Source organism: Camelus ferus, chromosome X, assembly GCF_009834535.1.
Source record: "Camelus ferus isolate YT-003-E chromosome X, BCGSAC_Cfer_1.0, whole genome shotgun sequence".
In the NCBI taxonomy this organism is placed as follows: domain Eukaryota; kingdom Metazoa; phylum Chordata; class Mammalia; order Artiodactyla; family Camelidae; genus Camelus; species Camelus ferus.
The window spans coordinates 32924062-32950223 of record NC_045732.1 but is presented as its reverse complement, the minus strand read 5'-3'; the positions used below and the strand labels follow the sequence as shown (position 1 = coordinate 32950223).

Sequence of the window (26162 nt, the reverse complement as noted above, 5' to 3'; positions counted from 1 at the left end):
TTTGGCTATTGTAAATAGTGCTGCTATGAACATTGGGGTGCAGGTGTCATCCTGAAGTAGATTTCCTTCTGGATACAAGCCCCGGAGTGGGATTCCTGGGTCATATGGTAAGTGTATTCCTAGTCTTTTGAGGAATCTCCACAGTTTTCCATAGTGGCTGCACCAAACTGCATTCCCACCAGCAGTGTAGGAGGGTTCCCCTTTCTCCACAGCCTCTCCAGCATATGTCATTTGTGGATTTTTGAATGACGGCCATTCTGACTGGTGTGAGGTGATACCTCATTGTAGTTTTGATTTGCATTTCTCTGATAATTAGTGATATTGAGCATTTTTTCATGTGCTTTTTGATCATTTGTATGTCTTCCTTGGAGAATTGCTTGTTTAGGTCTTCTGCCCATTTTTGGATTGGGTTGTTTATTTTTTTCTTATTGAGTCGTATGAGCTGCTTATATATTCTGGAGATCAAGCCTTTGTCGGTTTCACTTGCAAAAAATTTCTCCCATTCCGTAGGTTTTCTTCTTGTTTTATTTCTGGTTTCCTTTGCTGTGCAGAAGCTTGTAAGTTTCATTAGGTCCCATTTGTTTATTCTTGCTTTTATTTCTTCTAGGAGAAAATTTTTGAGATGTATGTCAGATAATGTTTTGCCTATGTTTTCCTCTAGGAGGTTTATTGTATCTTGTCTTATGTTTAAGTCTTTAATCCATTTTGAGTTTATTTTTGTATATGGTGTAAGGGAGTGTTCTAGCTTCATTGTTTTACATGCTGCTGTCCAGTTTTCCCAACACCATTTGCTGAAGAGACTGTCTTTATTCCAATGTATATTCTTGCCTCCTTTGTCAAAGATGAGTTGACCAAAACTTTGTGGGCTCATTTCTGGGCTCTCTATTCTGTTCCATTGGTCTATATGTCTGTTTTGGTACCAATACCATGCTGTCTTGATGACTGTAGCTCTATAGTATTGTCTGAAGTCTGGGAGAGTTATTCCTCCAGCCTCTTTCTTTCTCTTCAGTAATGCTTTGGCAATTCTAGGTCTTTGATGGTTCCATATGAATTTTATTATGATTTTTTCTAGTTCTGTGAAATATGTCCTGGGTAATTGGATAGGGATTGCATTAAATCTGTAGATTGCCTTGGGCAGTGAGACCATTTTAACAATATTGATTCTTCCAATCCAAGAGCATGGAATATCTTTCCATTTTTTAAAGTCTTCTTTAATTTCCTTCATCAATGGTTTATAGTTTTCTGTGTATAATTCTTTCACCTCCTTGGTTAGATTTATTCCCAGATATTTTATTACTTTGGGTGCTATTTTAAAGGGGATTGTTTCTTTACTTTCTTCTTCTGTTGATTTATCGTTAGCGTAAAGAAATGCAACTGATTTTTGAACGTTAATTTTGTAACCTGCTACCTTGCTGAATTTTTCAATCAGCTCTAGTAGCTTTTGTGTGGACCTTTAAGGGTTTTCTATATATAGTAGCATGTCATCAGCATATAATGACACTTTTACCTCTTCTTTTCCAATTTGGATCCCTTTTATTTCTTTCTCTTGCCTGACTGCTGTGGCTAGGACTTCCAGGACTATGTTGAATAGGAGTGGTGATAGTGGGCATCCTTGTCTTGTCCCAGATTTTAGTGGGAAGCTTTTGAGTTTTTCACCGTTGAGTACTATGCTGGCTGTAGGTTTGTCATATATAGCTTTTATTATGTTGAGGTATGTTCCCTCTAGACCCACTTTGGCGAGAGTTTTTATCATAAATGGGTGTTGAATTTTATCAAATGCTTTTTCTGCATCGATTGAGATGATCATGTGGTTTTTGTCCTTTCTCTTGTTGATGTGATGTATTACACTGATTGATTTGCGTATGTTGAACCAGCCTTGTGTCCCTGGGATGAACCCCACTTGGTCATGATGTATAATCTTTTTTATGTGTTGTTGGATTCTATTTGCTAAAATTTTGGTGAGGATTTTGGCGTCTATGTTCATCAGTGATATTGGCCTATAATTCTCTTTTTTTGTAGTGTCTTTGCCTGGTTTTGATATCAGGGTGATGGTGGCTTCATAGAATGAGTTTGGGAGTATTCCCTCCTTTTCAATCGTCTGGAAGAGTTTGAGAAGGACTGGTATGAGTTCTTCTTTGTATGTTTGGTAGAATTCCCCGGTGAAGCCGTCCGGTCCTGGACTTTTATTTGTAGGGAGGTTTTTAATTGCTATTTCTATTTCCTTTCTAGTGATCGGATTGTTCAAGCGTTCAGATTCTTCTTGATTCAGTTTTGGTGGACAGTATGTTTCCAGAAACTTGTCCATCTCCTCTAGGTTATCCAGTTTGGTTCCATATAGTTTTTCCTAATATTCTCGTATGATATTCTGTATTTCTATTTTGTTTGTTGTAATTTCTCCATTTTCCTTTCTTATTTTGCTAATTTGTGCTCTCTCTTTTTTCTTCTTTGTGAGTTTGGCCAGAGGTTTGTCGATTTTATTTACTTTTTCAAAAAACCAGCTTTTGGTTTGGTTGATTTTTTCTATGGTCTTGTTAATCTCTAGTGTATTTAATTCCTCTCTGATCTTTATTATTTCCTTCCTTCTGCTGCTTTTTGGGGCTTTTTGTTCTTCTTTTTCTAATTCATTCAGGTGGTGGGTTAAATTGTTTATTTGAGATTGTTCTTCTTTTTTGAGGAAGGCCTGTATCGCTATAAACTTCCCTCTTAGCACTGCCTTTGCTGTGTCCCATAGGTTTTGAGTGGTTGTGCTTTCATTATCATTTGTCTCAAGGTATTTTTTAATTTCAGCTTTGATTTCCTCATTGATCCATTGTTTTTTCAATAACATATTGTTTAATCTCCATGCTTTCCTTTTTTTCTCCTTTGTTTCTCTGTTGTTGATTTCCAGTTTCATGGCATTGTGGTCAGTAAAGATATTTGAGATAATTTCTATCTTCTTAAAATTGTTGAGGTTTCTTTTGTGCCCAAGTACATGATCGATCCTGGAAAATGTTCCATGTGCACTTGAAAAGAATGTATATCCTATTTTTGGGGGGTGTAATCCTCTGAAAATATCCACCAAATCTAGTTTTTCTATTGTAGTATTTAATTTCTCTGTTGCCTTGTTTATTTTCTGTCTGGAAGATCTGTCTAGTAATGTTAATGCAGTGTTAAAATCTCCAACTATGATTGTATTCCCATCAATATCCCCCTTTATCTCTGTTAGTAATTCTTGTATGCACTTAGGTGCTCCTATATTGGGTGCATATATATTAACGAGTGTAATATCCTCATCTTGTATCACTCCTTTAATCATTATAAAATGTCCTTCTTTACCTTTCTTTATGGCCTTTGTTTTAAAGTCTATTTTGTCTGAAATCAGTACTGCAACACCTGCTTTTTTGGCTTTTCCATTTGCCTGGAATATCCTTTTCCATCCTTTCACTCTTTCACTCCTTCTCCCTAAAGTGGGTCTCTTGTATGCAGCCTATTGAAGGTTCTTGCTTTATTATCCAGTCTGCCACGCTGTGTCTTTTGACTGGAGCATTTAGTCCATTAACATTTACAGTAATTAATGATAGATGTGTGTTTATTGCCATTTTGAACTTATCTTTGCAGTTGAATTGGTATATCCTCTTTGTTCCTTTCTTCTTCCTTTTGTGGTTTGGTAATTTTCCTTTGTATTATCATGGATTTTATTTAATTTTTGTGACTCCTTTGTAAATTTTTGGCTTGTGGTTACCCTTTTTTGTAAATCTATCAACCCATTACTATAACTGTTTTTATTAAACTGATAGTAACATGATCTCAAACCCATCCTACTGTTAACAAAATTTAAAAAAGAAAGAAAAAAATATTCTATATTTCCCTGCCTCCCTCTCCCACTCTCAGTGATTTGTATGTCTTCTTTTATAATTTCATGTTTACTTTATTTGTAATTCATGAGTTATCACCTTTCCAGTTGTGTGTTTCTCATTTCTGTAGCATCCTGCTGCTTTTCTATTTAGAATAGCCCTTTCAATATTTCTTTTAGCATGGGTTTAGTGTTGCTAAACTCCTGCAGCTTTTTTTTTGTCTGTGAAACTCTTTATTTCTCCTTCTATCCTCAAGGATAGCCTTGCTGGATAAAGGATCCTAGGCTGCATCTTTTTTTCATTCAGGGCTTTGAATATATCTTGCCACTCCCTTCTGTCCTGTAGTGTTTGTGTAGAGAAATCAGCTGAGAGCCTTATGGGGATTCCCTTGTAACTTACTCTTTGCTTTTCTCTTGCTGCCTTTAGAATCATTTCTTTATCCTTGACTCTGGCCATCTTGATTATGATATGTCTTGGTGTGGGTCTGTTTGGGTTCTTCCTGTTTGGGACCCTCTGAGCTTCCTGTACTTGGATATCTGATTCCTTCTTTAAGTTTGGGAAGTTTTCGGTCATGATTTCTTCAAAAACCTTTTCAATCCCCTTTGATCTTTCTTCTCCTTCTGGGACCCCTATTATGCGAAGACTGGGACGCTTTATATTATCCCATAGGTCCCTTATGCTATTTTCGTTATTTTTTATTTGCTTCTCTTGTAGTTCTTCTGAATGGGTGCTTTCTATTGCCCTGTCTTCTAGATCACTAATTCGTTCCTCTGCATTATCTAGTAGTCGGCTTTGCACAGCTATTAGATCATTCCTCATCTCTGTCAATGAGTTTACCCATTCTACTTGGCTCTTCTTTATAGCTTCAATTTCATTTTTGACATATTTAATATCTCTAAACACTATCTCTTTTAATTCCTTCAGCAATTCGATCACTCCTTTTTTGAAATCTTGATCTAGTAGGCTATCGATGTCTATTTCGTTGGTCTTTCTTTCAGGGGATTTCTCTTGTTCTTTTAATTGGGAAAGGTTTTTCTGCTTCTTCATCTTGCTCATACCTCTTTGGCACTTGGTTTATGGAGTATCAGTTGTTTATTTTGGTCCTTAAGTATTTTAGCTATCTGATGCCTATTTAGGAATAGAACTTAGAAAAAAAAGAAAAAAAATAAGAGAGAGAAAGAATTTTAAAAGAAAGTAGAAAGAGGATTTGAAAACAGTGTATAATGAATAATAGAAGAGCGAGTTGAAGCAGAGTATTAATCGGGTTGAGACGTCCTTTTAAAACCTTTACAAAAAAAGGGGGGGGGAGATGAATAGATGTATTTGAAACCTGTGTCTAATCAATAGCAGGACATCAAAACCCAAGAGAAATAGAAATGAATTAAGAACTAAGGATTAAGAGAGTAATAGAAAATAGAACAGGTAAAAACAGATTTAAAAAAAAAAAGGGGGGGGGTTTGTCAGTGTTCTCCTGGAGTCTGTGTGTTTTTAATGTGAAGTCTTTCTGTCTTCGTCCTGTTTTGAAAGCTCAGCTTGCTGTTTTCAGAGGCCCTCCATTGGCGCCCTCTTCTGTGATGCTCCCAGCACCTGTCGGCAAGCAGATCGCGCCTCCTCCTAACACTGGGTCAGGTGCAGCTCTCTGCTGTGGGCGGGCGGGTCGCTGCCCCTCCGGATGCCGCAGTCAGATGTTGCAGACTGGCCAGGTAGGAGGGCGGGTCGTGCCCCCTCCCAGCACCTCGGTCAGGGGCTGTGTTCCTGCCAGAAAGGCGGGGTGGGGGCGCTCTCCCTCTACCTGCACCGCCGGTAGTTCCGCTCTCTGTGCGGCTGCGCGCTCCGCCCTGGTCGGCGCTCCGCGGGTGGGCTAGGAGAAGACCGAGGGACAGCCCTGTCCCTGCTCCGAGCCAAAACCCAGCTCCTTGTTTGTCTTTGTGGAGCAAGTTCTCTGAGGGACCAGGATGGAAGGATCCTATCTGCCCCGGGCTGCAGGCCAGTCTCAGTCTGGCCTTTGAGGCTGCTAAGCCCTTCCGTGTGGATGCAGGTTTCGCCCCCGCCCCCGCCTGAGTGCTCAGCGTGGAGGATATGGCGGCTGTGCCTGAGCCCCGCCTCTCTTCCCCCGAAAACTTTCCACAGGTTTTCAGAGATGGGGGTGTGCACCCTTCCCCCGAGAGCACATCAACCTTGCTGTTTTATGGAGGGCCCAGATTGTTCTGCCCTGTGCACCCACAGCCACAGCGCGCAGCCCCTTGCGTTCCCCCAGGGCTGCCTCCGTGCAGCCACTCCCGTCCTCCGCCCGGCTTGTGCAGCCTGGCCCTGCCCGCCGCTGCCGGCCAGCGTCTCAGGCTGGGTGTCGGGGGGACGCTCTGTGCCCGTTTAACTTAGTTCTGTTAGTCAAGGGCTGCTCTGTACAGATCCGAGCCTCGGAGGCTCACCCTCTGTCCTGCTGGCCTCTCAGTTGGAGAGGGGAGACCCAGCGAGCGAGCGCCAGTCCTCCTTTGCCGCTCCCTCCCCGCGGGACATGTCCCGCGCTGCTTTTCCTTTTGTTCTTTCTTTTTTCCTTTTCTCCTACCAGATTTTTGGCATCTTTATCTTTTGAAGAGGGCGATGTTCTGTCGGAGTTCCGCAGGTGCTCTGGTTGGCTGAGTGGGTCTGTAGATGTGGGTCTTGGTGTATTTGTGGGAGAGGGTGACCTGCGAGCGTCCTTCTACTCCGCCATCTTCTCCGTCTCGTATCAAACTGTATTGCATGGCTCAAATAACTGCCTTAGTAAGTCCAAAATCTGTAGGTTAGGCCAACAGGCTGGACATCCGAGAAAGAGATAGAGTTGTCCAAAGGCAGTTTACTGGGAGAATTCCTTTTTGCTCTGGGGAGGTCAGTCTTTATGCTATTAAGACCTTCAACTGATTAGATGAGACCCACCCACATTATGGAGGGCAATCTTCTTTATTGAAAGTACAAATAATTAAATGTAATTCTCATTCAAACTCACCTTCACAGAAACATCCAGAATAATGTTTAACCTAATATCTGGGCACTGTGACCCACCCAAGTTGACTCATAAAATTAACTATTGCAGGGACAAGAACATCTACTACTTGTAATTCCTGTGACTATCACATAAGGTAGTACTGTCATGAAACTAATACAATTCCTACAGTGCTAAAAATGTATAATGAATATGAATTTATTGGTTAGAGTGAGATTAATGATAAGTTATTTAAGAGACAAACAACAAAAATTATAGTTATTAAACATTGTTTAACTATAGGCTTTAAACATATTAAAACTTTTTTCTAATTATAAAATTGGTAGCATTCATGATGGCAATTTGAGAAGTTACTGAAAAACTTAAAAAGATAAAAATCATTCATTTTCTCATGATCAAGAGTAAAGTACTTTTTTTTGTATAAAATTTCAGGTTTAATATATCCGTAAGGACACAGATATAGAGATAGACATAAACATATGTAAATACACTGGGATATACACATTACACATAATTGATACATCCATATATATGTGTTTGCATATGCACATTTCTATCATTCAGAGAATATTTACTATTAAATTTAAGTTCATTACTAGTCATTATGGAAATGCAAATGAAAAGCACAATGACATATTGCACCTGTTAGAACAGCCATGAACAAAGGTATAAGAGATAACAAATGCTGGCGTGGATGTGGAGAAAAGAGAACCCTGTGCACTACTGGCAGGATTGTAAATTGGTATAGTTAATATGGAAAACAGTAGAGAGGATCCTCATAAAATTAAAACCAGCATAACCATATGACCCAGCAATTCCACTTCTGGCAATATATCTGAAGGAAACAAAAACATTAACTTTAAAAGTTATCTGTACCTTCATGTTCATAGCAGCATTATTTACAGTAGCCAAGACATGGAAACAACCTAAGAGTCCATTAATGAATGAATGGATAGAGAAGTTGTGGTACATATAGTCAATGGAACATTATTTAGCTATAAAAAAAACAAGGAAATTCTGCCATTTGTGACAACATGGGTGGACCATGAAGGCATTATGCTAAGTGAAATAAGTCAGATGGAGGACAAACAATGCATAATTTCAATTATACATGGAATCTAAAACAAACAAACAAACAAACAAAACCAAACTCCTAAAAAAAGAGATCAGACTCGTGGTTACCAGAGGCAGAGGGTAGGGGGAAGGGGAAATGACAGAAAGTGGTCAAAAGGTACAAACTTCCAGTTATGAAAAGTAAGTACTTGGGATGTAATGTACAGCGTGATGACTATAGCTAATACTGAGATATACAGAAAAGCTGTTAAGAGAGTAAATTCTAAGAGTTCTCATCATGAGAAAATTGTTTTTCCTTTTTTCTCACTTTTTTTTTTTTTACTGTATCTATATGACAAGATAGATGTTAGCTAAACCTAGTGTGGTAATCATTTCACAACATATGTAAATCAAACCCTTATGCTGTACACCTTAAACTTATACAGTGATGTATGTTGATTATTTTTCAATAAAGTTGAAAAAATTTATGTGCAGGTCATACCTACTCAAAAATATTTTAAATAAAACTTAAAAATTAAAAAATTAACATTTCACTTATTTAACATAGTAGATCATATAAGGAATGTTCCTATATAAAAATAATTGTGTATGTCTTTGATTATTTTATTCCAACAAACTTCTTAGGATGAAATCATTGGATCAAAGGAGATAAACAATTCTCAAACATTTTAAACACATTGTTAAAGCACTCTTCTAAATTTTAGCAATTCAAATTTCCATTTAATGCATAGGATTGTCTCTTTCAATCTGACCCTCGCTTAAACTGGGTGTTATCACCATCATTTTTCAGACTTCCTTATTTGGAAGGTTAAAAAACTTCTTATTTAATTATTGTCATTTCTTTTTTGTCCCAGCTTTACCGAAACACAACTGACTATTAAAAACGGTACATATTTAAGGTGTACAACTTGATCTGATAGACATATATATTGTGAAATAACCATCACAATCAAGCTAACTCACAGATTTATCATCTTATATAGTTATCCTTTTTTCATGGAACATAAAGACACTTAAGATCTACCTTCTAACTTAATATTGTTAAAATGTCTATACTACCCAAAGTGATGTATATTCAATGTAATACCTATCACAATCCCAATGGCATACTTAAAAATACTTAATTTGTAGGGAAATTTAAGGTTCACAGCAAAACTGAGAAGGTTCAGAGCTTTCCCATAAACATCCTGCCCCCATACATGGATACCTTCACCCACTATTAACAACCCCCACCAAAGAGGTACATGTGGCACAATTAATAAACCTGAATAGACACACACACACAATGATCTACCTTCTAAGCAAATTTCAAGTATAAGTTGCCATCCTGTTAGCTATAACTACCTGGCTGTACGTGAGGTCTCCAGAACTTACTCATTTTGTGTAACAGAAACTCCTCTAACTGAAAAGAAATGTATGCTGAGCAATCAGTAAGAAAAAGACCCAAGTTACTACAGGGCATGGAAAGGTTAATCCCATTTGAGTAGGAATATGGGAAGGCCTGTCTGAAGAATTGGGGGTATCTGTAGATGTATTTTTCCTAGCTCTTATTCTATCTTACAACCTGTCATCCCACAGCTTAGACTTTTAAAAATTAAATATCATTGCAGTTTAGTCCATTAGCATGACACCATAATACTCTAATTTTCTTTGAAACTCTACTAAATGCTTCTACTTGATTTTCCTTCATGGTTCTTCTGCCTTAGATTCTGATGAGGGTTTACCTCTTAGCATAATCCATCTACAACAGTCATTTATTCTTTGGCCTCACCTGCATAATTTCAACTGAAGAAACCCTAAAGCTTTACAACCTGTTTTCTTATTTTGTCACCTTATTATAACTCCAAATATTCAGCTGATGACTGGATATTGCCATGTATATGTCTTGCAGTAACACCAAAACCAGGATGTTCAAAACTGTGGTAAGCATTATAATCTCCCAGACATTTTTATTTCTTCTTGCTGAGAGTTAAAGTAAACAATGCCACAATATTGCTGCCTCTGCATCTATTTGGTGTGACCAAGCCGCCTGCAAGGGTCTTCAGTTGACTCCAGTAACCTAGTAACCCTAGTACCCAGTTGACCAAGGTTAACAGCCCACATGGTCACAAGTAAATGTAATTTCCTAACATGACTCCCCCAACTACCCTTGTGATAAAGCACTCTCCCAAGCCTCCCAGGCCTTTCTCTTAGATCAGACTCCCACAAAGCTCACCAAAACCCCACTCTTTTTGGTTTGAATTGACCGACTTGGCCTTAGCCAGGGAACTCTAAAGCACTTCACCCAAAGACACTAATAAAGGCATGTGCTCCAGGTCCCTCCTCTCTGTCTGCACTCTGTCTTGATCTCCTCAAAGTGTGCGGTGCACCTGCTCCAGGACCTGTGAGTAATAAACTCCTCTATTTCACTTTCCCTTGTGATTTTTGTTGCAGCGTGGTTCACTGTCCAACACCCCAGTGCTCTACTTAACAAATGTGAATTTCATAAAGTCACAATGCTTCAGAATTTCTGTCTTAGTATTTTTCTCTTTACCAAGATAAAAATAAATCTTGTAACTTTTGGGAATCAATTCAATCTTCTGTCTCAAGAGAGTCATCTAATACTTGTCTCTGAAATGCTTTCCATATTTTATGGTTCTCCAGATAGAGAACTTCTATTTGTAGAACTTCTCCATCCCCATTGTCACCATAAAAGACATTGTTCTCGTCACTTCAAACCCAGTTAAGCTGTTGCGGTGGCCTACCTGGCCTCAACTGCTCTTCCTTTTCTGAACCATTTTGAAAAGTGCCTAAAACCACTCAACCCATGTATTCTGTGATGATTAGTTTTATGTGTCCACTTGGCTGGACTATGGTGTCCAGTTTGATTAAACGCCAATCTAAATGTAACTGGAAAGGTATTTTTTTTTAATGTGTGAACACTTAAAGCAGTAGACTGTGAGTAAAGTAAATGACCCTGCCTAAAGTGAGTGGGCCAACTCCAGTCAGTTGGAGGTCCTAAGAGCAAAGATGAGGTTACCTGAAGAAGCAGCAATTTTTTAGTCAAGCCTGAAAACATGGAAGCCCTGCCTGAACTTATTGTAGCCTGCCCAGTCTGCCCTGGGGAATTTGGACTCAAGACCGCAACAGCAACTCTTACCCAATTTTCCACCCTGCTCACTTGCCCTACGGATTTTGGACCTGCTAGTCCCCACAGTCATGTTAGCCAATTCCTTAAATTTTCTCTCTCTATAGATATAGATTATTGTATTATATCGTACCTCTAAGAGAGCTGATTTACCCAGTCTCTAGGAAACTGCCCTATCTATTCCAAATCTCCACAATCTCATTTTCCTTTGAATTTCTACTGAAAAGGTATCGTGTTTAACACAGTATACTATGGGAATAGAAAACAACAGCATTAACTTTCTTTTGCATGTGAGGAAGACTGCTGTCATCTCTGATATTGAAGTAAAAAGAACATGTTACATTGTTAAAATACTCATTAACATTTTGTCAGAAATTTACTGAAATGTTTCATTTAATAACAAATGTTTGTGAAGTTTTTTACTTTTGAAAGAGTAGGCAGCCTTCAAGCTGAAGTATTATAATCCACTAATCTTAATAGCAGTACAAATCCATAAAGTAAACTATATAAAGTTAATTCTGAAATAATATAATTCTTATAGATATATGCAACACATATTTGTGTATGTATCATGAATGCAAAGTATCTACTGATTTATACATGAATTATGGCATTAAATGAGTGTTTATGAAAACTGATCATGAAGCTCTTCATAATAATAAATTTACCTGATAATTCCTCATTGAATCTGTTGGATGGTTCTGACAACGATTTCATAAAAAAGGGTATTAGATCTTCATCTTTATCTTGGTCTGAGTCTTTCTGAGGATTATTCTTTTGTTTGCTTTTAACAGAAAATGAAATTGAACCTACAACACACAAGTGCAAGATGTCAGATTAACCCAGAGGTCAGTTTTCTAAGATGAAAGGTCAGTTTTAGGTATTAAAGGTGCTCTAGCTTGGAACTAATAAATATAAAGCCAAACATAAATTTTAGCTGTTAGTATCAGAATTAAACCTGATGGTGGTACAGAACAACTTAATGTAAAGCTCAAGGAAACATTTTTTAAATGCCCATTAAAATAGTAATTTTTAATCAGATTTCTCATAGTAATTAAGAAAATGTAGCAAATAATAGAACTATGTCAACTTTCAGAAAACATACTGGTCTTGGGTTAAGTGTTCTTACATATTTTCTCCCTAAGTCATTTTTAACACTCATTTACTCATTAAGATATTTATTTTGTTCAGTATCCTAAGGATGAACTTTCCTTTAAATATTTAATATGTAAAATATTAAATTTTGTTACAAAAATTATTAGTATCAAAAATTGGCACTTTTCATCTGGAATTTTTGTTACACTAAAATTGACTTATAAAAGATTGGTATGAACTTTTAAACTGAAGCTAATATACATATGGAAAGGATTTTTCAAATCTTCTTTCCCCACAAGCTTCCAACATTTCCTTCTCTGCATTCCTAGCTGATCATCTTGTTTCTAATTCACTAAGGAAAAGGACACTTCTAGGAAAGAATTTCTTCACAGTCCCAACACCACATTGACGAACCCTTCCACATGGGTGACTTTATCCTCGGGCTTTCCTCCTACAAGAATGACAGATATACTCCTCTCTGGGACCAGCTCTTGGACCTGTGCACTAGATGCCATCTGCTCTACTCTATCCAAGGATCTGGACACTGTAATGTTCCCCACTCTCTTCTCCATCTTCAATTCTCCCTCTGAAACATGCTGTAATAACACCCAACTTCCAAAAAGCCTTCTCTCCATCTAATGTGTGTATGTATAAATGTATGTATTTTATATGTTTATACATGTACACACACACACATGCACACAAAGCACTAATACCATGTTAGGCTCAATATTAAAATTTCGATGAAATATACAACATAAATTACCAAAAATGACCCAAGGCATAAAATAAATTCATGGACATAAAACATTTAAAAAAAAATCAAAGCAATACCTTGGCACCAACACGTGGCATCTTTCAAATTAGCAAAGAATAGAATATTGTCATGCTATTTAAAATTTTAGAGAATTAAGTATAAAGACAAGTAGGAAATAAAGGTACAGCTCAATATTTAAAACTAAAATAACACACACCAAAATTTAATAGAGGTAATGCATAGGAATATAGACTCATAAAACTTTTCCCTCCCCAAAAAAACAAAAGCTCAGGGATTAGAAGTAAAAACTGTATTACTCTTTCAAATTGATAATTCTTAACACTTTTGATAATATTCATTTTTGATGAGAGTATTGAGTAACAGCCCCATCTCAGACACTACTGGTAAGAGTAAAAATTACTGTTAAATGTTTTAGAGAGCAATTCTGCAACATCCAAAAAATTGAAACTGTGTATGTCCTTTAACATGTCAGTTCTATTTTTTATCCCATAAATAGCTTATATCTTAAATCTTATTCCCACTGGTAAACTAGCATAGTGTGCAAAGAATTATTTACAATGATGCTTTGCAATATTATCTGCAACTGCAGAAAAAAAAATAGGGACTTGATTTCCACCTAGTTACCACTAGTTACATGAATTAAGATATACACACATTTAGATTATTGTTCATCTGGTCAAAAGAAAAAAAAATCTATGAAAATTGAATTGAAAATACATCCATAATACTTAGAGCAAGAGCAGCTGTTTACAGAATTTTATATCTCATGTGACCCACTGTGTGTGGGAGGAGACTTTGTATGTGTGTAAGTGTTTAAAAGATACACACAAATATGAATTGGTATTTGGACAGAAATTTATTTTCTCATAGTCCTAGAGGCCAGAGGTTTGAAATCCAGGTGCCAAGAGAGTTAGTTCCTTCTGGAGGTTCCGAGGGAGATCTGTTCCATGCCCCTCTCCTAGCTTCTGCTGTTTGCCAGCACTCTTTGGCTTGTAGACGTTATCACTCCAATATTTGCTTTCATCTTTGCATGGTATTTTCTCCTGTGTCTATCCGTGTCTATCTTCCTCTTCTTACAAGGACAACAGTCATACTGGATTTGGTCCCACCCTAATTCAGCATGACTGCATCTTAATTTGATTATATCTGCAAAGACCCTATTTTTAGTCAGATCACTTTCACATGTGTCAGTGATTAAGTTACTAGTTCCCTGGGCAAGCAGAACTGCTTCCAGACTGTAGCTGTGAGGGGCTAGAGCCAGATTATAGGGATGCTTCCAGATGTGCAGACAGAACATAAGTCAGTGGGTCTACCTCTGGGGCATGAACAAGTGTGCTTCCTAGTAGGGGTGTTCCCAGACCATGGTTGATAGTAACTGTTTCTTTTTCAAACAGTTTTAGGTTTACAAAAAAATGAGTGTAAATTACAGAGCATTCCCATATACCCACCTTAGTTACCCCTATTACAAGTATCTTTCATTAGCGTGGTACAATACTTACAACTGATGAGCCAATAACAATACACCATTATTAACTAAAGTCCACAGCTTACATTCTGGTTCACTCTTTGTGTTGTACATTCTATAGCTTTGGCAAATGTATAATTTAATCTATCTACTGTTACAAATTATGCAGAACTATTTCATTGACTCCAAAATCCCGTGTACCCTACTCATTCATCCCTCCCTCCCAACCCCCCCAAGGAACTGGCAAGCATTGACATTTTTTCAGAATGTCATATGGATGGAATCATACAGAATGTGTCATTTTCAGGTTGGCTTCTTCCACTAAGCAATATGCATTTAAATTTCCTTCAGTCTTCTGGTCATTTGTTTTTCTCACTGAAAATACCCATCTATATGGATATACCACTGCTTATCCATTCACCTATTGTAGGACATTGTGGTTGCCTCTGCATTTTGGCAATCAGGAATAAAGCTGTTATAAACAGTCATGTGTAGATTTTCGTGTGGACATAAATTTTCAACTCATTTGGATAAATACCAAATGGGCTTGTGGGTTGCTGGATCATGTTATGAGTAGTTTAGTCCTGTAACATACTGACAAACTGTCTTCCAAAGCTCTGTACCACTGTACCATTTTGCATTCCTACCATTAATGAATCAGAGTTTCGATTGTTCTACATCTTTGCCAGCATTTGGTGTTGTGAGGGCTTATGAATTTAGTCATCCTAATAGGTATATAGTGGTATCTAACTGTTATTTTAATTTGAAGTTCCCTAAAGACATATGATGTTGAACATCTTTTTGTATGCTTATTTGCTATCAGAATATTTTCTTTGGTGAGGTGTCTCCCCAGATCTTCGACAGTTTTTTAAATTGGGCTGTTTTCCTGTTGTTGAGTTTTAATATTTTTAAAAATATTTTGGATACTATTCATTTATTAGATACCTAAAGAGTTTAAAAGAGACAAATAAGGACACTATATATTAATAAAAGATTCAATTCACTAAAAAAACAAAAAACAGCCAAAAAAAAAAAGTGAACTCATAGATACAGAGAACAGATGCGTGATTGCTAGAGGCAAGGGGGTGAGGGGTGCAGTAGGTGAAATGGGTGAAGGGTGGTCAAAAGGTACAAACTTCCAGTTATAAAATGACTAAGTCATGGGGGTGTAAGATACAGCATCTTGACTATAGTTAATGATACTGTATTATATTTTGAAATTTGCTGAGAGAGTAGGTCTTAAAATTTCTCATTACAAGAAAAAATATTTGTATTTATGTGTAGTGATGGACTTTAGACTTATCATGGTGATTATTTTGCAATATATACAATTATCAAATTAAAAAGATTAAATTCAGCAAGAACATAAAAAATTATAGACATATACACAACTAAAAACAGAGGCCCAAAATATATGATGCAAAAATTAACAAAAATTGGAAGGAGAAGTAGACAGTCCTAACTGCTAATTGCTAATCCTAATAGCTGAAGACCTCAATACTTTACTTTCATTAATGGACAGAACAACTAGACAGAAGATCAGGATAGAAACAGAGGACATGAAAAACACTATAAAATCACTAGACCTAAGTGACTTATATAGAACATTCCACAGAACAACATCAGAATACATATTCTTTTCAAATGAATAAGGAACAATGTCTAGGACAGATCACATGTGAGGCCACAAAGCAAATCTTAATAAATTTTAAAACACTGAAATTGTACAAAGCATCTTTTTGCATCACTATGGAATGGAATCACAAATCAATAATAGAAGAAAGATGGGAAATTTACAGACTAGGAAACTGAACAACATACTCTTGAACAGTCAATATTTCAAAGAAGAAATCACAGTAAAAATTTAAAAATATCTTAAGACAACTGAAAATGAAAACATAGCATGTAAGACTAATATGCATAAAGAGCAGTGCTCAGAGGGCAATTTATAGCAGTAAATGTATTTGTTAAATAAAAAGAACAATCTGAAATCAACAACCTAACTGTACACTATAAGGAACTAGAAAAAGAAAAGCAAATTAAACTCAAAACTAGGAGAAGGAAGGAAACACTAAAGATTAGACTGGAGGTAAATAATAGAGAATAGAAAAACAATAGAGAAAAACAAAACCAAAAAAACCCGAAAGTTTGTTCTTTGAAAAGATCAACATAATTGGTACACCATTAGCTAGAATGACTAAGAAAAAATAGCAAAGACTCAAATTAATAAAATCAGAAATACAGTGGGACATTCACATTGTTTTTACCAAAATAAAAAACACTATGAACACTTATGTGCTGAAAAATTGGATAACTTAGACGAAACGGACAATTAGAAACACACAATCTTCTAAAACTGACTCAGAAATAATAGAAATTTGGATAGATATAAAATTAGTAAGGAGATTAAATCAGATCAGTAATCAAAACTTTCCCTACAAAAAAAGCTCAGGACCAGATGGCCTCACTGTTTGATTATATCAAATACTTAAAGAAAAATTAACACCATTTTATTCTAAAACACATCCAATATATTGAAGTGCAGGGAAAACTTCCTAACTTATTCAAGGAGGCCAGCATTGTCACAATACAAAAGCCAGAGAAAGACAGTACAAGAAAAGAAAACAAAAATACAATATCCCTAATGAACATCAATGCAAAAATTTTCAACAAAGTACTAGCAAATTGGATTCAGCAGCTTATTAGATGGATTATATACCATAATCAAATGAGATTCATTTCAGGAATGAATGAATGAATAAAGGGAGGGTGTTTCAACATACCAAAATCAATCAGTGTAATACACCACAACAACAGAATGAAGGAAAAAAACACATGATGATCTCAACTGATGGATAAAAAGTGTTTAACAAAATTCAACAGCCTTTCATGATAAAAATAAGCTATGAATAGAACTTCTTCAAAATGATAAGGGCCATATATGAAAAACCCACAGCTAACATTATACTCAGTGGTGAAAGACTAAAAACTTTCCTTCTAACAGCAGAAACAAGACAAAGATGTCTGGTTTTGCCACAGTACTGGAATTTCCAGCCAGAGCAATTATGCAAGAAAAAATAGTAAAGGCATCTAAATTGGAAAGGAAAAAGTAAAATTATCTGTTCACCGATGATATGATCTTACATGTAGAAAACCTTAGTGATTCCATGAAAAAAAAAGTAAGACAATAAATACACTCAGCCAATATGCAGGATACAAAATCAATACCTAAAATCAGTTAAATTTCTACACACTAGCAATGAACAATTCGAAAAGGAAACCAAACAAACAATTCAGTTAGATAAAATCATTATTTGGATAAAGTTACATATGATAATAGGTGTATACTAAATAATGAGAAAACCTAATCAATACTTCAAATATTATGAAATACTCTCAAGAATTAAAGGTATACATTTTCCATTCTTTCTCATTTCAGTTCATTTATATACTCAGCCTATTTTTCTCTCCCTCCAATAGACCCATTTAAATGTAAATGCATTTTTACTACCACATAGCAAAGAGAAATTAGACAATCATTTGTAAAACAACTCAAAAGCCTTGTATGCATATAACAAGATCATATGTTATAGACCAGGATGAGAAATTAAGTATTTACCTTAAAAAATAGAAATGGATGAAAAGAACTGTGGAAGAAATTACAGGTCTATTTAGTAGCTTATGTTTTAATTGAAAGAACACTTTTAAACAATGTATCTTAGAATTATACCACTAATTTATAGATCATTTTTTTCCCAGTGAAAAACCTTTTTCTTGGCAATGTAACTTTAATTTTATTTCTAAACAATTACATTTAAAATTACATCCTTATTTTTGGTTATTAACTAGCAATGGTAGGACAGACAAACAAATTCTTGTAAACTTTTATTATGAAGAATGAATAATTTTAGACTCAGCAACATGACTGTTAGCAATGAACCTTCAAACCAAATGTACTACTTAACAGTTGAGAATATGTGTTTCAAAAGATGATAATATTTTCCCATACTATATGTGTATGTGATTACTTTGTTTCCCGTATTCTTCTATTCTGGCTAAGGCCAACCAATCCAAAAGGGAACAAAAAATAAATAAAAGCTTGACTGTTGGTGCTCGAGTTTATCAAAAAGATAGGAAAATTACTAGGTTGCTTTGGAAAAACTAGAGTTGTAACAGAAATAATAGCAGTGGTAAAAGCAACTCTCTAAGATACAACATCATTGACTTAGTGGTTTTCCTGTTTGAAGAGAGGGTTACTCTGTGTTAGGCATATGCTAAATGCTTCCTTTTTATTATTTAGCCCCTTTAATAAACATGAGTTAATTACTCATTAGACTTACTTCAAAGCTGAGCAAACTGGGTGGTAGAGAAGGTTAGGTAACTTACTCCAGGTCACATAGTTAGTAAGTGAAAAAGGCATATATATTTACCTGACAGACTATAGGAAATGGTGTATTAAGCCCTGTCTAAACATCACTAAATATACCACAGAATGAATGGGTTTTTGATTGGAAAAATAGCGAAATCATTCACATGTTTACAAAATATTTATTTTGACCTAAAAGGATAGGTTTCAGATAATGCTCATTGATCACCTAAACTATTTCATCCCTGAGAAAACCCCCAAAAGCAGGTTTCCATGGCAACAGTGAAACCTGGCAAGGTCCTTGACCTCTTTGCACCTGGTCCCCTCACATCCATCCTGCTCCTTCCACTGGAGCTTGGCCACTCCCTGTCGCTAAAGAGGAGTACTGTTAAGGAAAATTTCTGCATGGCTGGGATTTTATCCACGTGTGAATTTCCTGCAGGCACATTAATTCCATCAAGAAGTTTCTTTATGAGTATTTGCTCTATGTACATTAAATTACACACAATCAAATGAATCTTCATTGTTTCTCTAATTTGCACTACCCTTTATAATTTGAATAGTAAGACTAAAGATGAAAGCCTAAGGAATCCTCTACTAGCCCTCTTTCTCTTTGTGTCTCTTTTTTTTTCTTTCTTCATTTTAACCTTATTTCTAACTCACTTTCTTTTGTTTTATTTCTCCTTCATTAGGGTACCAAAGGCAAGGTGAAAAAACAAAATTATATGGCTGATAAAGAAACCCAGTGCTGTGGCCACAACCTCTATAAGAGAGCTCTTGTCTCTCACTCTTTCTAAGCTCTTACTTTTTATGATAAAATGTACAGCAGTTTAGCACCTACTAGTAGGCCTACAGGCTCCATTTTTTGTCTGTGTGGTATTATATTGTTTGTTCTTTCTCTAATACAGTTTTAACATGAGTATAACAAGATAATGTAAACCATAGGAAAGGATTATTAAAATCTACAGGATTCAGATTTCTGACATAGAGGATGGTTGATTATCTTTTAACTTTAGCAAGAACCCATGCTTTCACTATTGGGGCAAGCAGTTAGACTGCTATTAAAACCACGTGTTTCTTTTGGATCCATTTAAGAAAAAACTGATAAACTGCATTTCATTAAAATTAAAAGCTTTTAAAATCATTTCACAATGTATAGTATATCAAATTGCCACACAATGCATCTTAAATATAAACAATTTTTATATGTCAATTATACCTCAATAAAGCTGGAAAAAATAAAAACTTCTGCTATTCAATAGACACTGCTAAACAAATTAGGAGGAAAACTACAGATTAGGAGAAAAAATTTTAAAGCATGTATCTGATAAAGGGCATGTATCCAGAATATATTTAAAAAGGCCTCTAAAAAATAAGAAAACAAACAAAATGGGGGGAAAATGGGCAAACATGAAAAAGCATTTCAATTAAGAAGGTATAAGAATGACAAACAAGCACAAGAAAAGATACTCAACATAATTTATTATTCATTGTGGAAATGCAGATTAAAACCACACTGTAATAGCACTACACACAAATTAAAATGGAGAAAATTGATATGACTAACCCTACTAAGTATGTTCAATGATGTAGAGAAAGTAAAACTTTCATACACTGCTGGTGGGAATGGAAAAAAGAACAATCTCTTTGAGAAACTGTCCAGCAGTTTCTTTAAACGTTATTCATTCAGCTACCATGGTTATCCAGCCATCCCACACAAGTGATTTACCCAAGAGGAATGAAAGTATATACCCATAGAAAGACATACACATGAATGCGCATTATCAGCTTTACTTAATTACCAAAAAAGGCAAAAACCCAAATGTTCATCAATAGGTAAAGAGATGAACACATTGTGATATATCCATTCCATGGACTATTACTCAGAAATAAAAGGAATAAACTATTGATACATACACTTGTGGATGGATCTCAAAATAATTATGTTGCACAAAAGAAAACACCCAAAAAAGGGTACACTCTGTGGTTTTATTTATATACAATGCAATAAGATGCCTAAAAAGTGAAAGAAAACAGATCAATTATTGTCCAGGGCAAGGGTGACATTGGGCAGGAAGGGAGGGAGGCAAAAGGATTAAAAATGAACACAAAGAAACTTTTGGGGGTGAAGTGTATTCATCATTTGACTTGTGTCAATGGATTCATGGCTGTATACATATGTTAAAACTTCTCAACTTGTACTTTGACTATGTACAACTTACTGTATGTCAATTATACTGCAATGAAGCTGTTAAAAATACACTATATGTTTCAGATACCTACCTACTTGTTTCAGATACCTACACTATATGTTTATACCTACCACTTCTGAGCAGGATAATGACACAAACTGAGAACTGTCACCCCAAACTGTAAGTACTGTATAAGTACAATATGTAAGTGAAGTTTACAGTTCACCAATGACTATCATCATCATATTGAAATACCCAGTCATCAGATTGAAATACCCAGAAGACTTTTATCTATCTATCTAAAATCTCTATTTATCTACATCTCCTCTTAGTTCCATAAAGCCATGCATGCTTCATTGATATCAAATATAATAGTTTGCTCATTTGTTTGGATTTACTGCACTGTAAAGGTGGCTTAAGTCTCCATGTAAAGTCTTCACTTTTTTTCATTTAATTTAAAATGTATTTCTATGATTAATTTCTGTATGAGATAAAAATGAATCTAGCGTTAAAAAGCATCCTTAGGCCCCATCCCTGCAATAAAAAGGGGAGGATCATTTTTTAGAAAAGTGCAGAGTAGTAAGAGGCAAATGTCTAGTACTTGGAAAATTTTCTGAAGTAGTTCCATGTTAAGAAAAAAAATTTAAAAGACAAAAAAAAAAAGTTTCAAAGTTTCAGAATATCTGAATGATTTTCTAACCCTGCTAATTTCAATAGGTCATGTTTAATTTTTCAAAAATTAGAAAGTATCTTTGAAGGATGCTCTGAATTTGAAAATTTTCATAAAAGTGTATGAATAAATCATAGGCAATAAACCCGTCTGAGATTCTTTTTCTTTCCCCTCTGAGATTCTTAAGTAAAAATTTTACATGAGAAAAGCCAAGAATTTGCCAAATCATATTTTCATTTTCCTATAAATAACTTCTTACAAAATACACAAACTCTTTTGACCAGTAAAGCAGGATACACACACACACACACACACACACACAGGAGGAGGGATAAGAAAAAGAGGTGAGGAAATGAGAGAGAGAAAGTTTTATATTCTCAATAATAATTATATACATATACATATATATCTCAGTAGTTCAAAATTCAAATACAAAGATTTTAACCAGAATATCATGGGTGGATTTGGAAACCACTGGAGTGTTCTTCCAAAAGCAATCTGAATTTATATTCAATGGAACATCTACAGCCTGCCTTGCACTCCCAGGGAGAACTATGTCTTTAATACATAATCAACAATCACAAATGAGGGTTGTGCCAATTAAATGTGGGCCCCACGGCAAACATTGGAATTGTGGGAGTGTCTCCTTCAGCTTGACAGAGTATATGCAACTTTCAAATTAAATCTTCCTTGTTCTCATATTTTATTGTACTCCTATTATTGCTCTAATAAGCAATTTTTAAAATATTTTAGAAATAATTTTATTTGGAAACATATTTCTCCTTCCATTTGATACTGACTGGATACCTGCTGCTGGGTGCCAGGTGTTGGCCTGGAGGCCAGGGCTAGCCTGGCACTCAAAGGACAGACCATCCCGTGCAAAGGCAGAAAATGCAGGATATACCATCACACATTGATCTACTAACACACACGTAGACCTTGAGACTATAGTTAATGTTGATTGTGATTTTGGGGTCAGGGCAGCAAGAGTAAGTCTAGTGTTCACAAGCTTCCAGGGGTAATACCATGCAGGTGGCTAGAGCTTTCACGAAACATCAGAGCAGAGGCTGCCTGGGAAAGAAGAAATGGTGAAAGCAAACAGGAGAGCCAAGGGGACCATGAGAGGATCCAAACAAACCCAATTCATTCTCTCTGCAGTGCCTCAAGGCCCTGCTTTTGCCAGCCATTTCTTTCACCTAAAAGAGCATGAAAATGCTTTATTACATTTAGAGCAGCCAACACTTGTTTGGAAAGGCCAGTGGCATTTAATCGGTTTTTATGCTTCTATAACTATGCACAGTCCACGACCCTGGTGGGAACAAGCCAGCAAGATCCAAAATCAGTTTCAGCCAAGCTTTCGATAGCACCCTCCCTGGTATTTCCAATGAGACAAAGTAGGAGAGAGTGGGGACAAAAGAAGCACTAAATCCTCTCATACATCCATAACATGTTAGGGAATTTTCAAAAATGGGAGTTAGTATATTAAATAAGAGTGATAAACATTCATTGAGTACCTAGTAGACGAACACTTTTCACATACTCCCATTTTTATGCCCATAACTACCCTGAAAGGTTAGCTATTATCTATATTTTACATCTAAGAAAACTGACATTCAGTGGGGTTAAGTATATTATCAAGGTCACATTACCAGGGAACGATATAATTGGAGGCTAAAGTCATACGTGACTTACGAACAAGTTCCTTTGCAACACAACAGTAATATAAGAAACAGCAAAGTAAAAGATGTGCAGTTTTGCCATTGCAATGTAGTGGTTAGGATAAATACACTGCCTAAACTTTAAATAAAAAATGCAAATTTAAATAGCACTACTTTTGGTCAGCAGCACAGTCTGAAAATCCAGGTAACAAACAGGCTTCTCATCACATACAATATTAGAAATCAAATTCTGAACTGAATTTGTATTTCAAAGATGGCAACTGGGAGTATATATCTTTCTGGATAGGGCATTAAATCAGAGAGTAGCGGGATGCCAAATATAAAAACTGTTTCTATCTTGTTTAAACATAGGTCTAACATAAGAACTTTATTATGCACACATTAAGCATTTGTTTTGACATTAAGCAGAAGTTTATCAAGAAGAAATTTTAAAAAGTCTTTGGCAAAGCTAACTAAAGGTTTGTTTGCAATTGTTTCCAAAAGGCTTTCTTGTGCCAATGTCATAATAGATCTCATTCCAGCATAAAATCTTCCGAATTGCAAATCTACAGAAATGAATCTTAGCTATAATTCACAGTTGTGTTGAACTGAATGAATACAAGTGAAAAAGCAAGTAAAGAAGCACTTTCTTTCGGCTGCTGTTGGGAAAGATACAAGGTAATTGTGGGCTACGTTGACATGATCAGTGTTATCTACTTTCTGGAGCTATCAGCTTGTCAAGGGTCCCGGATATAAGAGAAAATTTAAAACTACTTTATCATGAATGTTCAGGGTAGAGACTAAATTTACTAACATGACTAGAAACCATCTTAAAACGTGGGTTCTCTGTGTTTAGTTTGCTAATGTAGAATAAACAAAATGCCTTAGGGACTGCACTGAACTGTGTCCATACGGCATTCTGTAACATCTAAATACTTAACACTGTTAAGTAAATATTTTATGAAAATATTCTTTAAAACATTTTCAATGTGTTTTATTTTTTTAAACTGAGGTAACATTAACATATAACATTGTATTAGCTTTAGGTATAAACATATTCTTGTTGTGTAATGTTTAGAGATAATTTTAAGCCACCATGCTATGATAAATATATTAAATGATTTCAGCCTGATTTTTGTTCATACATTTATATGACTCATAATTCAAGTAATAATCCCTGTTATTGCCTTTCTCTGTTGGACTTCTGTCAACCTTGTGGACAAAGAGAAGATATTCAACTACCCAAGTTTCTCTCCCCACCCCTTTTTGGGATCACAAGTAAATGTCATTAACGATAGTAAGAATTTCTAAAGGCTTTTCCCTTGGAGATGAAACTCTGTTGCTCACAAGTAGGAGTTCATAAGGGATAATTATGAAGTCTGAGGTTGAAAAAATCAACTGCACTAGTTAACAGTAAGATAAAAGCTGTTTAAAAATATTTAGGGGTTGCCATTTTGACAATTTATTGGAAGAGACAGAGAATCTTCTCACAACTGAAAATTTTAAGTTAAATACACATACAAGCTTAGAAACACTACTGAGTTCTCACTGGAGATGATAACTGTTCTGGGACACAGGCTACTCTGTGGTGGCCTGGAGTCTTGCCTTTCAGGGCCGTAACTGGGAATCAGAGAACAAAACTGTCAGCTAAAGAGCCCATGCTTGTATGGTTTGGGGCTCAGATTTCACATTATATTTTTGGACTACCAAACCCCAAATTAATTATTTAGTTTCACAGCTCTTCATTTCTCTTCACAGAAAAGGGGCCCTAGAGGTATCCCTACAAGTTTAGATAGTCATCTGCATGTTGTTATTAAAATTTGCTTTTTCAAGTCCTATTGTGACCCTGATATACACAAGCTGAAGTCCACTGAGTTGATTAGTGCATCCTCAGAGGGAACTCAGAAGAGTTATGCTAAAGATAGGTGCTCTATGTATATCATTGAAGAACAATTGGAACAAATTATTAGAAAAATATATGTTGTTTATATCAAATTGTACAATCTTAATTTTTACACGCACAAGTTCATTTTCTTAGTACTATATTGGCAGTGAGTGGCTCTATGTTGTGAACATGCATGTTTATAGCCAACTCTAAATCATATTGGTGAATCATACTATGTTATTGCAATCAAAATAAGTTTAAGGATTATTGTTACTAAAGTATAGGCTAACCACTAAGACCTAATCATCTTCACCTAAATATTGGTCTTGTGCAAAAAATCAAGCTTCTACCTGAGACAAATGGAAATTTAGTTGCATATTTCACTACTAGAAATAAGCGACAGGGCATTACTACATTTCCATGTATTGTTACATATTAATCCTGGAATAATGGACAGTGATACTAGCTTTTTGCATTCTAATGACTAGAGAGGTCATTTTCCGGTTGTCAAGGAGAGAATTAAGCCATCATGTTTTAATGTATTTAGTGATTAACACATTTCTGCCTTCACACATGCTGTTTTTGTTTGTGTGGTTTTGTGTATCTATTTCCCTTTAAGGTTCAACATATTTATATCTAGGTTGACTGATACAGTATTTTTCCATTTTTCTGAAATTTACTGACACAAAAAGATAATATTGAAATCGAGATAGAACTGGGCTTTCCCTAACTAGCAAATCTTTCCTGCTAATCACTTCTCTCTCACAGTTAATGCTGTCACCATCCTTAAAGGTGCTCCCCATCAGAAGTACATTTGATTCTCCTTTCTCTCTTCTCTCCGTATTCAGTCTTCATCAAATGCAGCTGTGGTGGACCCTATGCTGCATCAATCATACTCCTTTTCAGGAATGAAGGGCTTATTTCTGTTGCTACAGGGAATGATGCTGGAAGATGGCCACTAGGTCAGCCCCCTTTCAGCATCGCCTGGCATGAAAAAAAAAAAAAAAAAAGCCTCATCCAAGGTCAAACCTCCTTC

The 26162-nt window shown here is 35.8% G+C and overlaps 1 protein-coding gene across 1 annotated transcript in view; it reads right to left on the bottom strand.

The window, feature by feature from the left end:
* The window catches only part of CFAP47 (cilia and flagella associated protein 47), a 359639-nt gene that overhangs the window by 79249 nt on the left and 254228 nt on the right, over positions 1 to 26162 (bottom strand). The window contains exon 47 of the mRNA XM_032474648.1: positions 11686 to 11826. Coding sequence (XP_032330539.1) covers positions 11686 to 11826 — 141 coding nt within the window. The remainder of the gene's footprint in view (positions 1 to 11685; positions 11827 to 26162) is intronic.